General features: G+C 39.9%; 1 protein-coding gene across 1 annotated transcript; it reads right to left on the bottom strand.

Moving 5' to 3' along the window:
- Nucleotides 1-2,089: 2,089 nt before the first annotated feature.
- Nucleotides 2,090-11,196, bottom strand: Epgn (epithelial mitogen). The gene is made up of 5 exons (XM_028881878.2): nucleotides 10,904-11,196; nucleotides 10,323-10,415; nucleotides 7,594-7,714; nucleotides 6,433-6,585; nucleotides 2,090-4,837 (listed from the first exon to the last, which is right to left on the bottom strand). Exons 1-5 carry the CDS (start codon nucleotides 11,031-11,033, stop codon nucleotides 4,783-4,785), a joined length of 552 nt encoding a protein of 183 aa, XP_028737711.2. The 5' UTR covers nucleotides 11,034-11,196; the 3' UTR covers nucleotides 2,090-4,782.
- Between the last annotated feature and the right edge of the window lie 398 nt (nucleotides 11,197-11,594).

Raw genomic sequence — 11,594 nt, 5'->3', positions numbered from 1 at the left:
CACAACCGGTATTTGGTGCATTCTCTTCACGGGAAAATACCTTGGTTTCTAAATGTGGGCTTGATTTAAAATAAATACACATGGAAGCCAAAGGAAATAATGTCTGATGTCGGGGGTGGGGTGGGGGAATCTTCCTGGTAGCCTTCACGTTTTCTTCATGGTTTTTATAGACAAGAAGAGAATAGGAAAGTAGTCTTTACAGTCTAACTTCTCCATTTACCAGAACATCATATCCAAAGGGCCCCCTCAAGTTAAACAGGCACAGGACTGCATTTGAAACCATGTAACTAGAGTGACAGCCATTACACAGATATTTTTTATATTTCTAATTTTTATCTTTGATCCATCAAAATTTACTATTTTCCTCTAAGAGGCAATTTGGGGTAGGGATAGGGCTGAGGGTAATGGAGAGGAAGGGGGTTTCTACTAAACTCTATTGACAACTTGGATGCCACACTTCTTGTCTGTCACCAACCCCAGTCAAATACACTCAGTGGAGTTCACAGTGCCGGACAACACTAGTCCACAGGTGATGTGGAGTATTCTCAAGGGACCTCTCTATCCCTTGAGTCCTGAGGATAAACCAGACTTTATTCACATGTCCAGCCTCCATAATCTGTGGACTCACCTGTCAGCAGGCTCTTCACTTTTTTCTGGCCCCACCCTGAGGATGCTATGCATATCTTAATCTGAAGATAACAGTAAGGAATTTGTGTGGTTGATCCATGACAAAGGCTATTATATAGATATTATAAATAACAGAACTTTTTTCATTTGCAGATTACCTAGCTACCTCTGTTGGTTCACCAAGAAGTTCGACTGCAAGATAATTTTTCCAAACACTGTTGGGAAACACCATTGAAGCTATGACATGGACAAAAGAGCTGAAAGCTCTGTGTCCTTGAACAAGTCTGCACAATTAATCATGTGTCTGCCAGACATATTAAAACAATGCTTTCAAAACCTTATTAGTGCTCATAAATGACAGTGCTAGAACACTAGTATGCCCCCTTGATTTGTTAAAGAACTGTATATTGATCCAATACCTTTGTGCAATTTTAAAGGTCTAGAGATTTCATTCTTTCCAGAAAGAACTATGGCTTAATTTTTTTTTTCTTTTGAGACAATCTAGATAGGTAACCCAAACTAGTCTTCAAGATTTGAGAGCCTCCCTCAGCCTCCTAAATGCTGGGACTACAGTCATACACCATGAAACCTGACTTCTCATTAGCATCCCCTTGAGAATCAGAAACACTGTTGGCTGTAGCTGCTTGCCTTTGATCTTAACTGGATTTCAATCGAGATACCTGTGCTGTGTGTATTTTATGTCTGTGTCTGAGGCGTAAAAATGAGGAAGGCTATGAGGTATTTAGATAAGACGTGACAGAGCCAGGCTATCCTCCTTATCATGTAATCACATTCCTATCCCTGACAAGACGTTTCTTTGGAAGTGGCAGGTGTTGCTGACAATCTTTCCCATTTAGATTATGCAGAGAAGTAAAATCAAAATCAAAGGACAGCACACTTTTTTTTTTGGGGGTTTTGATTTTTCAAGACAGGGTTTCTCTGTGTAGCTTTGCACCTTTCCTGGATCTTGCTCTGTAGACCAGGCTGGCCTCGAACTCACAAAGAGCCACCTGACTCTGCCTCCCAAGTGCTGGGATTAAAGGCGTGCACCACCACCGCCTGATCAGCACACATTTTTAAAACATGGGTCTTCTCCAGGTTGGAATTCTTAGGTCATTAGATGCTCAGAGTTTCCCACCATCATTGATTGATTTGAATAATTAACAGAAATATCATCCAGGACTTGAAAGGTATGCTCTTAGATGCAGTACTGGATAGATCTGGGCCAAAGGTTTGGATGGAAATGTGGGCTCACCCAGATTCGCAGTGCCAGACTCTGACAAATTCGATTTCAACACTTCCACTGCATCTTGGCAGGTGCTCATGCCTGATGTCATCAGCCAATGATGTAAGCCAGAAAGAGTGGTATTTTGCAATAGAGATTCTGGTAACCCTTCCCATGAGTGTGGGTTGAAAGCTATCAATATTTGTATCACACGCAGAAAGCATGTAACATTTTATAAGGTATAGAAGTTAGATGGCTTACTCGGAGTCTTCTGCACACATGAATTATCTTTGTCTTCCACATCAATAGCTTAAATTGCTGATGTTTGTCTTTTATTTTCTTAAGACATTTTTTTTCAATTAAATATAATGAAGGGAAATCTTATTGACGTCACCAAAATGAACATGTCAAAATTAAAGGATTAGATCTGCATGGTCACAGGAAATACTAAAAGATGGATTAATTTATGATTTCATCCTATGAACAAATGATTACATAAAAAGCTAACTTGGGTTACAGTGAAAAGTTGTTGTAAATCCTTTTTTGTAAAATGATTAGCTTGGTATGGCTGGTATCACAGCGTTTGTCCATCCCCGCCTAGTCTAAAGTACTACATACTGAGGTACTCACGAATTTAGATGACCTAAGAATGTAGTCTCAAAGGACTGAAGGGTGGACACAGGAAGACAAAACAGGGGAATGGAAGAAGTTGAACTTCTTGGACTATTTGGTTTTGTCACAGACACCAGAAACATGTCATCATATAATCCACCTACAGAGTTGAAAATGTAGTTCTGAGGCAAAGGCTTTATTGACATTGACTTTTTCTTCTCAGAATCTTATTGTATATGTATTTCAGTTTTTCTCATGTGCGCAGATGTTACCAGATGTTCCTCTGGCTCTGTAGGCATGCCAGAGAGTCTTTTCTGCACAAGTAACCCCAGTAGTTACAAGATCAAAAGATCATTTTATACACTAGCCCATAAACAGATAGTTTTCATAAACTTGGCTCTAAGTTTCCGTGTTGTTTGGCTGGATGTGTTTTACATTGTTAATAACTAGTATGCAGTGAGTGAGGAATATTAGATATGTATTACTGCTTATTTTGGTTAATATTTTGATTTGGCTATCTAGAAGTCATAACTGATACTCTAATTTCAGGTTACTGTGTTTGAAATTGGTAAGCACTTACAGACTGTAAGTGTGTATGACCATTAATGGTGTCACTTCTCCAGACATAGCAGAAATCCCTTTTTTCTTTCCTCAAGAGGTAGTTCTTAGTCAACTGAAAGTAGGCTTCCACTGTTTCTTCCTGGACTCTCCTTGGCTTTTTCTACATTTTTTTTAAATGCTCAGGAAGAGGTAGCTTTCTAGGTGTGGTTGCTGGAGTCACTGGGTGGAACTGTCACTCCCCACCCCTTGGCATGATGTAACTTTGCACTTGCAGAAAGTGCTGACATGCAACGCAGCTGCAGTACATTCTTCTGGAGGAAAAAAAAAGCCAAGGAAACACCTTCTCTCAAAGGAAAGCAGAATGTAATGTACCTAAAGTGTGGATTAAAAGCTATATCAATATATGCATGGGACTTTGCTATTGTAAGAATTCAAGTATGACTTTTAATTAATCTCAAGTTCTGCTTATGAGAAACAGAAATAAGGCCATAGTTCTAGATTAAATCCAGAAAGAGAAAACAGTAGTTGTTATTAGTCTGTAATTTCATTTTGTATTTTTTCTAAAAATAAATTATTATCTTACAAAGTGAACATTAAAATATATACTTAGGATAATATTCAGGGGTATTTTGGGGTTAGAGATGGGATTGATAATGAAAGTGTTGAAGATAATCTGACTTGAAGCACAAATATAGGAGTTTGGTTTTTATCTTCTCCTACAGTTCAATTTTAGAGCTACAAGGGTCTTGTAGAAAATGCAGCCAAAGCCCAAAGAAAGTAAAAGACTTGCCCAAGACTTGATCTTATGGCAGAAACACAGTTCAAAAGAAGGATCCTGATTACCAACTAAGTATTTCTACCATTGTTTCATTTTTATCTATGTGCAAATATGTTATCAATCAATCAAAAGTGGTAACATTCCATATCCTATAGCTAGTTTTCAGCTTCCATTTAGGGATCAATTCGAAGCTTTTGGTTGTTAGATGAATTCTAGGACTTCAGTTCAAGTGAAGGACATCAGGTGAGCCTTCCAATGGAAGGATAAGATGATAAGCATCAAGGGACAGATTAGCTCAGCACAAGGTTTTATAATCCATCCAGAAATGACAGTTTTGCCAACTCAGGACTTGCTATCCAGGTGACTTGCAGTCTTCAAGAATTCATTTGCTTATTCCAAACTCCACAAATAAAGTCTCCACACTGTTGTCACAGCTGGGTGTGATTGATGCTTGCCCTGGATACTCCATTTTCTTCCAGTGGTTCAGGTTAAATGCATTTTTTGGTTCACTCAAAGACCCATTCATTGGTTTCATTTGAAAGTTGATACCAAATTCCCTGAAATACCATCAGGACAGATGGTTTGGGATCAGGTCCATTGAAACAGGTGGCCCCAAATGTTGAGTACATGAAGAACTCAGGCACGGCATTCATTACTTTGACTGGATGTGGGGTAAACAGTTAAAATGAAAACTCACATCTGAGATGATCAGAAGCATGGAACAAGTCCTCCTGCAGTGACAATGACCACGCAATAACAAGCCCAAGGGAGGGTTGTGACATTGGCTTCTGTGTAGCTTGTTCACATAGCACTCATGGCACCCAAAGATGGTAAAACTAAGAACCAATGTTCAGTTTTATCCTCTTATTGCATTGTCGCCCAAACCTCCATTATTTTCAAGTTAGCTTGGTACATTCCGTATCATCTGAAGATCTCCATTGGAGTCCCCATTGACTTGATGAGGATGCCTTATAAGGTCTCACAATGGTCTCCCCCCAGAGCAGATGATGTAAGGTGATTTCTGATTTAGACACCTAAAAAAAGAGAGAACATTGGTTTCCATAAGAATGCCGTCTCTGTTGATCATTATGGCTAACACATACAAATGTGCTGCTGTAACAATTGCTCTTAGTTCTCTGCCTAGATGTCATTTGTCTACTGATGGATGCATCACTCAGTAGCAGAAAGGAACACATGCACAGCAGCATCCTGCTCTATAGGATTACCTATGGCCAGCAGAAGGCCTTGCCAACAAGTTTCTAACCGATTGTAAGAACCTGATCACTACTCCTCTTTGGGATGGGTCTGTGATGCCATTCTCATTCTCTCTCTCTCTCTCTCTCTCTCTCTCTCTCTCTCTCTCTCTCTCTCTCTCCTCCTATGGAATCAGGTCCAGACTGCACTGGAGCTGAAGCCACATCTTTGCTTGGCAACTTTGGGCTGTTGTGTCTGCTTTCGTTACCTCACTGTTTTGTCTTTGATAACACCCGCGTGCATAACCATCTCCTTTTCAGACCCTTCTTCTGGAGAGCCCAATTTTCCACACCCAGCTCATGAATGTCTACAGATCTCCACTCCTTCTCCTTCTCCTCCTCCTCTTCATCCTTCTCCTCCTCCTCCCCCTCCTCTTTATCCTTCTCCTCCTCCTCCTTTTCTCCTCTCCATCCTTCTCCTTTCTCCTCCTTGCTTTCTTTGTCCTCTTTCTCGTTATTATTCTTTGTCTTTTTGACAAGTACAAAGCTAATATAACACATATTCAGTTCTTTCTGAGAGGCATTTATTAAGCAAAACAAACTTCTAATTTTGGTCACAGTACTTTAGTTATTTTTTTAAAAAATGAGAATAGTGAAAGTACCACAATGGAAATATATTCATTCTTAATGTGCCCCTCATTAACTTTTTTAGTTTTTCTTAGTTGTATGGATTTAAGGAATGATAACTAGTATGGAGAAGCTTGAAATAATGTGGTACATACATAACTAATTCAAACTTGTCTGCAGATTAAGTTCTTGATATTAGGATTTTAGCAGTAGACAGTATTGCTAAAGATAACTCCCCTTAATGTCTACAGAGAAAGTGGCCCATAGTTGTCACACATTTTCATTTATTTAATAAGCATTTCTTAACATTTTGGGGTTTTGTTTTTGTTTTGTTGAGATGGGATTTCTTTGTGTATCCCTGGTTGTCCTGGAACTCTCTCTGTAAACCAGGCTGGCCTCAGACTCACAGAGATCTGCCTGCCTCTGCCTCCCGAGTGCTGGGATTAAAGGTGTGTGCCATCACTGCCCAGTTTTTAACTTTCTTTTTGCTCAACAATACGTATGCATCATTAGACACTAAATGTATAATCATCAGTAAGATATATTTAATCTCTGCCTTCTAGAAGCCTGCTATCCTTCCCACTTAGAACTTTGACTTAGGCAAACATAGATAAGTAGAAAGGAAACTGTAAATTTGCACTATTGTATTGCATCTGAAGTTAATTTTTACTGCTTCTCTGGGTTCGTGAAAAGGCACCAAAAATGTTATGGAAGGTCTTCCCAGACACACATGTCCATAATAGGGACTCAAGTAAATATTTTTCAAGTGAACTCACACAACCAATTTAATGCTTTGTTTTTTTCCATACCTTTTTCTTATGTAGCAATGTAAGACAGCAAGAAAGGCACTAATTAACAATCCAACACCAATCCCAATTGCAATGTACTTTTCATAAGAATCCACAGCATATGAAGTCAAGGTCAAATGCTCACACCTTTCTCCCGTGTAACCAGTGAAGCATCTTTAAAGAGAGAAAAGAATATACAACCTTAAAGCCTACAATGACAGAAGTACAAACAGGTGATGCATTTCAAAGAATGAGAAAAGAGAGAAATTTGCAGAGGCTCATGAGAGCCAGTCCATTAATGAAACAGTCTGTGCTTTACCACAGTCATTTCAGTAAGGCTCCACACACTCCCTCATTGCTAGGAAGAAAAGGTAAACTGCTTGTCAAAAAGTTGCCAAAAAAAAAAAAAATGAGATCGTGGCAGCTCCGGGACTTCATCTTCCTGAATAGATTTTCTTTTTGTGGGAGTCTGTCTCATCCTGCAAAGCTATGAAAGTTCAGAGTCACCTTTGCATGTTGTTAGAAATGCAGATACTGATTTGACAGTTATAGAACATCAAAGTCAGCATTCCTAGCAAGCTCCAGGTTCCACACATGCTATAGTCAGGAAACTATAGTTTTTAAGTAATGTGGATAAGTAGTTTAGAAAGAAAGACTTTTTCATATACGAATATGAAGAAGACTGGCCAGTCACATTCAGATCAAGCATATTTCCCCCATTCTCTTGACATTTCATCATCCTCATCTTTTTCTTTTTTTTTTTTTTTTGAGATTCTAATATACTTACATCCCCCATCCCTCTCCTTCCTCTAAGCACTTCCATGTTCTTAAGAGGAGCAGGAGGTTTGCTGTGAGACTGGGTCTCCTAGAAATGGCAGAAGCAACACCCACGAAGTTTCACCAACATGGCTGCTTAAAGATGAGCAGAACAATGACAACGTCAATAGGCAAGTTAGCGTGGACTAGGGTTGAGATAGGACTCAGGATGTCTCGCCCTACACAGAGCTTTAGGTAACCAAGGAATGCTGAGAGCAGGAGAAACAGTCTTCACTAGGAAAGAGCACAGTAATTGGCTACCAAGCACTGTTTTTACCAGACAAAACAGAGCAGTTGGAACTGTGCTGTGTCTATCACTTTCTTCTGTCTCTAAGACTTGCTAAGTTCTTGGCAGTTGGCAGTTACCTGCAAATGGCTTTCTTCAGCTCATGGTGGAATGCGCACACTCCATTAATACAGTAGCTATGATGGTCTTCCAGACAAGGGTGGGGGAACTTCAGTGCTACAGGTCCTTCTATGAAGTCCGCTAGGAAAAGGAGATACATTATTAACAGTTAAGTATGTCCTACTTTCACAATACACGCTCAATGCATGTGTAAAGACCTTTGATTTTAAGAATATTTTTAAGCTCTTGGTCCTTTGAAACATTGATTTTCCTTTGGTGGAGGGATTCTATCTAAAAGGTTGGGTTCATGTCTCTACATACATTGTTAATTAATTACAGGGTGGAGATGGATTGATGATTGCCCCATTCTTTAGACACTACATAACAAAGCATAGAGGTGAGCTGGTCGAAAGGTGGCAGCATCGGTTCTAGCTTAGCAGGTAATTCTGAACAATGTTTTCCAGACATTTACCTAATGCTCATTAATTAGAAAGAAGGCCTCATATCACTTTGCATTTCCCCTGCATGGGTAGGGCGGCACTTAGGGAGACCTGGATGTAGTTTTGCTCTGTAATAAAATAGATGTTTATTTCCTCTCTAGAGGAAGAGGGGGCATTTTCACTGACTGACCAGAGCATGGCTGTTATGACTGAAATAAGAATCCAGAACCAATGTGGGGCTCAGGTGGACGCAGCTGATGGCAACGCCACCACATACTAAGTGACAGTTCTACTGTGTTGTGAAGTAGTAGCCAAGCCACAGAGTGGGATCTGAGACAGATTTTTAATTCTTTTGTTCTAATACTGCAAAAATGACCACAGTGTGTAGTCTAGTGATCCAAAACCTCCTCATGGGACACCCATGTCAGGAAAGGGTGCTCTGGAAAGTCATCTGATCTCCAGCATGTCAGATGTAACATGTACTGGTACCATCCTTGGTGCTTACACATTGGGAAAGACTCTTAGGGAAAACTGCATAACTGAATCCTTGCCATTTTTAAACCTTTCTTAAGCAGAATTAGTGGTGTGTTATGTTGTATTGAGTGAATAAGTATACCTCCTCACTATTAGTCATCGCTCATGTGACACCATATGTGCATTCCTACAGAGACCAAGGGCATCCTACTTAGGTGTCTTTAGGGAAAAAAAATCTAAAACATCCCTTTTCATGTGAAAAATACTAAATGTCTATATATTAGGATACCAACAAGACACCATATCACTTTGTTTTAAAAACACATACCAGAACTTAAAATTGGCATCTAATTTGCTGACTGTGGGATCTTAAACACAATTTGTCCCTTTAGGAATTGATTTGGAGACACTGAGAATTTCTCACACAAGCTGTGCTAAATTCCTCTTAATCCAAGACTAACCAGGTTTACTTAACCAAATCTAAAGGAGAGCTTTTCTAGAAAATATGGGAATTTGAAAGAAACCATTTCCAAAGAAAGGGCACTCCAGACAGACTCGTTCTTTTTCCCTTGTGGAGAAGAATATTAATTATAATTTCATTAAAACATTTATAAGATATGATTCATATTTTTAAGTTAAAAGTAGAAAGAGGGGCTATCGCACAGTTATAGAATGCTTGCTTAGCATGCACATGGCCCTGAGGTCCACACCAGCATGGCAGCAAAATAAGGGGAAAATACAAAATTTTTCCACGAAGAATGCAAAGAAAAAAAAAATAGCATAGCTGCTCCTTTCTGTCCTCATTTCTGCTGTTATCTCAGTCAAAGATTCCATTTGCAGTTCATTCAGCATCATGAGAGAGAAAAGGGTGGGATGGAGGTGCTGGACACATGACTATGCCACCCACCGCTAAGATGAAACCATGTCTTTAAATTTTCTCCACATTCAGTTTCACAAATTGATGTTCAAAAACCAAATGGACAACTTGGGTGTTTAAAAATCACTGGAGAAATGAGGAACAGTTGGATGTTGCTATCTTTAATATTTAGGAATGAACTATTTGGCCTCATCTTCTTTTATTGGCAAGACAAGGAGTGACCTATGCCCTGATCACAAACCATAGTCTTTATATGAGAATACTATGAGATTTGTGAGGGAGTCAAAGCCATTCAGACACAGGTCTTGACAGGCAAGGAGCTCTCTGAGTTCATCTGTAGTGCAGATAGGTTTGCAGGCTGTACCACAGTGCTGTGCTCAGCGGCAGCCAGAAGCGTCTATGCTAGGCACAGTCAGACAGAAAGAAAATACATGACCACCATCAATGACAGAAACTGGGTGGAAGAGGTTAGGAAATGCAGCCTATGCTCACAGGACAATAGGTAGCCAGAAAAGACCTTTGCAGAGATGGGGGGAAAGCACTGCCTCTCTTTCTGTGGCTGTCCTTTCTGTGGCTGCTAAGCTTACTGTCGGAGATCGAAATACAGCCACTCTCCTCAAAAATGTCAGTCATATGTAATCACACTGGATACCCTGGGTCACTGGGAGTCAAGCAGAATCCAAGCAGAACCTTTGGCATGTCTCACATTTAGGAAAGCAGCTGAAGACAGGCAGCTTTGCTCATCCTTGTTTCACTTCCTCCTTTAAAAAAAAAAAAAAAGCAACCCCTTGCTGGCACATCTATCTACCTGTCACCTCAACTTAGCATCATCTTTCCAAAATCGCTGATTATCTAGTAAAATGTTGGCTGAAATTTTCCCGGTGTTCTCCCTATCACAATGCAACTTTCTGTCAAAGGTTTCAAGGAAGGCACTTGAAATAGAGTAGCAAGGAGATACCTTCCGTGTTGTTGACCGTCCAGTTGCTCTGCTGCGCTGTGCTAGGAGGCATCACGAGTGCTTCTGCTTCCTCGGTCAGCGCGGCCGCCATTGCTGTGGTAGAAGGAAATGCATCTTATTTCGCAGGCGAGTCTCCTTCGTGCACAAACAACTGATCCAAAGGGTTCTTAGTCTGGGGATTCCCATTTTCTGTTCTGGTTCTAATCCATTAGGTTCGATGGAATCCAGAACCGAACTAGGGCAATTCCAGACTACGTTTTAGCTGCCCCATTGACAGCATTACAATGACGTAACTCTGAAATGGATTCATTCTTAGGAGAAAGTTCATGTATTTACATGCTAAGACAATCACCACACACAGCTTCCTGTAGGGCGGTAGCTATTATCAAGTGCACTTCAATTGCTTAAAGCAATTATTTCAGCCTTCTTAAAAAAAAAAAAATCAAGATTGGAAAAAAAAAAAAAGCATATATTCCATAAAGACCCGATTAATCCACACAATCCTTGCTCTGATCCTTGTCAGGGGCGACCTCAAATTCAAAGAACTAAATCTTTACATTTACAGCATAGAAATGACCTACCTTTGAACAGGAGGCAGACTGCCATTGGAATCCCCAGAGCCATCTCCTGTAGCTGCGGAACTTCTTCCCCTGGTCCTCCTAGACTGAAGGGTGGAGGGTTTTTATTGCTCTCTCCGAGTCTTTCTTCCATTTATATTTCATGAAGCGTCATTTGGCAGTTCTTACCAATCCAAAAACTATGTGCTCCTGGCAGCAGCTTAAAGCCTGCAGGCACTCACTCGCACACTTGTTTAGGATACCTGCGTTATCTAGAGATGTGATCAAATTTCCTCTTGAAACACTGGTTTCCTGTCACCTGTGGGCATAATCGCACATGTAAAAGTTCTTAAAACAACAAAAATGAATGCAAATGCAGAAAAGTCACTGCTGCTGTGATGAACTATGACTTTCCTAGTAGGCTACAAAGGACCACAGCCAAGATATCCGCAAACCAGTAGACAGAGTAGCCTGTTAGGATCTGTAAAAGTTCCCTTTCATTATGACTGCTGAGGGGAAAAAGTGCTAAGCATATCATAAAATATTTTGTTAATATGGTTATAAAGAAGAACCGAATTTGTGTAAAAAGAATGTGTAGTATTCCATTTTAATTTTTGTCACTTAGCTGTGTTCATGATAATTTTTAAGTAAAATTACTTCTAATACTATAACATTAACCTTTATGTCATTCTGGCATTTAATGCTTTATGAAGAA

This window comes from Peromyscus leucopus, chromosome 10 (genome assembly GCF_004664715.2).
Source record: "Peromyscus leucopus breed LL Stock chromosome 10, UCI_PerLeu_2.1, whole genome shotgun sequence".
NCBI lineage: Eukaryota > Metazoa > Chordata > Mammalia > Rodentia > Cricetidae > Peromyscus > Peromyscus leucopus.
This window is presented reverse-complemented; position numbering and strand designations above follow the sequence as displayed.

What these genes read in the sequence shown, in the direction of transcription:
- Epgn (XM_028881878.2), bottom strand. Translation starts at nt 11,033, where the DNA reads ATGGAAGAAAGACTCGGAGAGAGCAATAAAAACCCTCCACCCTTCAGT. An exon ending in AGTCTGCCTCCTGTTCAAAG is followed by an intron (nt 10,416 to 10,903) that starts GTAGGTCATTTC and finishes CTTCTACCACAG; the next exon opens with CAATGGCGGCCGCGCTGACC. An exon ending in GACGGTCAACAACACGGAAG is followed by an intron (nt 7,715 to 10,322) that starts GTATCTCCTTGC and finishes TCCTTTTCCTAG; the next exon opens with CGGACTTCATAGAAGGACCT.